Source organism: Hordeum vulgare, chromosome 3H (assembly GCF_904849725.1).
Source record: "Hordeum vulgare subsp. vulgare chromosome 3H, MorexV3_pseudomolecules_assembly, whole genome shotgun sequence".
Classification (NCBI taxonomy): Eukaryota; Viridiplantae; Streptophyta; class Magnoliopsida; order Poales; family Poaceae; genus Hordeum; species Hordeum vulgare.
Window position 1 is genome coordinate 539,377,044 of NC_058520.1, and position 3,388 is coordinate 539,380,431.

At 53.0% G+C, this 3,388-nt stretch overlaps 1 protein-coding gene across 1 annotated transcript; it reads right to left on the reverse strand.

Annotated features, from left to right (window-relative positions):
- Window positions 1–1,376: 1,376 nt before the first annotated feature.
- On the reverse strand, window positions 1,377–2,314 carry LOC123440482 (probable glutathione S-transferase GSTU1). Its single transcript, XM_045117046.1, has one exon. The coding sequence runs from the start codon at window positions 2,242–2,244 to the stop codon at window positions 1,570–1,572; it is 675 nt and encodes a 224-aa protein (XP_044972981.1). The 5' UTR covers window positions 2,245–2,314; the 3' UTR covers window positions 1,377–1,569.
- Between the last annotated feature and the right edge of the window lie 1,074 nt (window positions 2,315–3,388).

Sequence of the window (3,388 nt, forward strand, 5' to 3'; positions counted from 1 at the left end):
ATGTCTCCGCCTCCGCCTCGGCCCGACAACCCTCGCCGCCGCCGGCCTGCTACGGCTCGCCGCCCTCCGCCGTCCGCCTCCGGCGTCGGCCTGCCCGCGGCCTCGCGTGCCCTCCGTCGCCGCCCCTGCCTCGGCTCCGCCTCGGCTCCGGCGAACTTGCCTGCCGCCTGCTTGTTGCCGCTCAGCCTCGCCGGAGCTGCCGCCATTGCCATGGCCTTCCCCGCCCTGCTCCCGGCCCCGTCGGCGAGCTCCCGCGACCACGGGGCAGCCGCCTCGCCTCACGCGGCCAGGGCCAGCCGCTGTCGCCCACACCGCCGGAGTGCTGCGGCGTCCCAGCTCGCTCTCGGCTCCGCCGTAGCCCCTCGGCCACGCCGGCGAGCTCCCGCAACCAGGGGGCTAGACGCCTCGCCGCCCGTCGCCCCGCACCGCCGTAGCGCGGCCCCATCCCAGCCCGCTGCAAAAAATTCCTGAAACATGACCTTTGTTGCAAAAAATTCTTCCGCAACAGCACCCATGTTTGCAGAAAGACGAACATTTTTTCCTGAAACAAGCAATTGTTTCTGAAACTCGACCGTTGTTTCAGGATTTAATGGATCCAAAGTTTATTTTTTGCAACAAAGCGATTGTTTCTGCAACTCGAACGTCGTTTCAGGAATTAAATCAGGAGCGGATCGGACGGCTATGGGCGAGATCGAACGGCTGTGGAGGTGATGGATTTTTAGTAAATATCCACTGGTGGATTGGTAGCAGCCCCCTTTGTCGATAGAGTTCCAAGAGATAAGGATGAAAGACAGATGCGGTGTGTGGGCGTAATCAAGACGCGTGGCAAACACAGAACGCGGTGGATGTAAAAAAGAAAATCGATCGGTTGAACACCAGCTTTTTCCATAGTATATTTAAAAAATATTTAAAAAATCTGTGTTTAGGTAAACTTTGATAAACGTTTTAAGTGTATGTAAAATTTCATCTTGAAATTGCATTTGTGAAAGTCATGATAAAAAACAAAATCGAAACTCTGAAATTGCTAGTTTCAAAAACATTTTAGAGCACTAATTTTTATTTTTGCCACGACTTTAGAAAATGTGATTTCATACTGAAATTTTGTAAAGTTGGCTGTAAAGAAAATTAATTTTTTTCTAATACTTTTGAAATATTTTTTAAAATTTACTGTTCATCCGAGCTCATTTGAGCTCGAGCTCGGATGTAGAAGAGCACATTCCTAAAGTAGTGGACCTATTTGATGATGTATAGATAGTTTGTATGTTAAGAAATAAGATAGCGTGGATTAATTTCTTAGGTATATTGGATCCTTCAATGAAATGCATTATAATTAGTTAATAATAAAGCAATTATTGTATTATACATACGAAAATTTCAAAAAATGTGCATAAGTTTTGTGAGCAAAACATTTTGAAGTGCTTCACATATATAGGCAAATACATTGACAACATGTTGAAAGCAGAAGACGAGACAAATGTCATTAAGAATCAAACAAAACACAAACAAGCGCAGACTCTAGCCAAACTCCACGAAAGCAAACAGTTCGCCACGCATCCACCAGCGCTACTCCTACTCGAGGCCGTAGTGCTTCTTGAGGAGGCCGATGAAGTCGTGCACCTCCTCCGGCGCCGTCAGGACCTTGGCCACGCTCTCCCTCTCCCCACACCGCCGCGCCCACTCCGCCAGCCTCGGGCACTCTTCCTCGACGCTGAACCCGCCTTGCTTCTCGTAGCTGTAGAACCAGGAGGTTAGCGGTATGAGCGTGACGTCCACGAACCCGAGCGCCTCGCCGCCGAAGAATGCCTTGTCCCCGAGCTCGGCGTCCAGCGTCCTGAGCGTCTCCAGCATCTCGGCCCGCGCCGCCGCGCGCCCCTCCCCCTTGAGCTTCCATAGCCGCGTCCCGCAGCTGTATACCCTCTTGTCCACGTAGTCGGCCCAGAAGCGCGCCTGCGCGCGCGCGTACGGGTCGGCGGGGAGGAGCTGCGGGGCCGCGCCGGGGAAGGCGTCCTCGATGTACTCGAGGATGACGAGGGACTCGCAGACGGCGCGGCCGTCGTGGAGGAGCACGGGCACCTTCTTGTGGACGGGGTTGGAGCCGAGGAGGAGGTCGCTCTTGTCGCCCAGCAGCTCCTGCTCCAGGGACTCGTAGACCAGGCCCTTCTCGGCCAGCGCAATGCGGCAGCGCTGCGCGAACGGGCTCACCCAGAAGTCCAGCAGCACCAGCCCCTTCTTCTCACCACCCATTTTCCTTCCGCTCCTTTCACTTTGGAGATGCAGGAACTGTGTTTGTTTCTGTGTGTGACTGTGTGGTCTCAGGGCCTTGCTTTATAAGGGAGAAAGGGAAATTCAAAACATCTCATTCACGCTTATTTTTTTCTCGTCTCATCGAACACTTAATTGTTTTTCCCATCTGACGGAACACGACGGCATCTCACACCTGGCCTCTGTGTTTGATGCTGAGCGCGGTTATCTCGTCAAGAATAGTTTATGCGCTCAAGGAACGCGAGCAGGGTTAATATTAACATGTAGCGGAACTCGTGCCATGTGCATCATGAGATTCTGACCCAATGATCTTCTGTTGCTAGCTGGAGTACAACAAAATAAAACACTTTGCGTGTATCTTCGGGTGAGATCTCACGAATATGGGAAACACTTTATATCACCCGCGGATCGCAGCCTCTCTTTCCCCGTCTTTGCACATCACGTATTTCATGACCACTATTATTCGTTTTTGTAACTGGACCGTTGTTGCAATCTCTCGTCCTAAGTCGCCTCCCGTGCTTCTTCTTAGTTTCAGTCTAGTCCGCCGCCTCCCTGCACCGCTTCGAGCTCCCATCGAGTCGCCGCCTCCCTATGTTGCTTCTTCTGCCGCCACTCGTCACCGGCTAGCATGCCAACGAGCTTTTCTGGCGAGCCGCACTCTGTTGCAAGGCATGCAACGAGACTGACCAAGATCCCCTGTCGACATGTCACCTCCCCTGATGCAGTGGCCTCTACGTGGTGTAGGTGGTCCTGCCGGTGGTATGTCTCGCGGCGCCACCCTTTCTCAGATCCGGTTCGTTGGTGGATGGTGGTGGTGGTCAGGTTGTGTTGTTCATCGACGGTTGCTCGTCTCCTTGGTGTTGTGTGGTTCGATCGATGATTCCTGGATCCGACGTCTTTGGTCTGCTTCTGCCGTAGATCGCTCTCTGTTGGCAGTGGCTGAGCTCCTTCCCCAGTGCTTGTAATAGGTGGAGAGGCTTAAGGCTCTGGGCGAAAGCCTTGGTTCGATGGGGATCGAAGGATACTGCTACTGTAACAAAAGACCTTCCAATGGCGTCAGAAATAGGTGTGTCGACGGCACCAAGAATCCTTCTGCTACGGCTACGCCTTAAGGGACTTCCTAGGC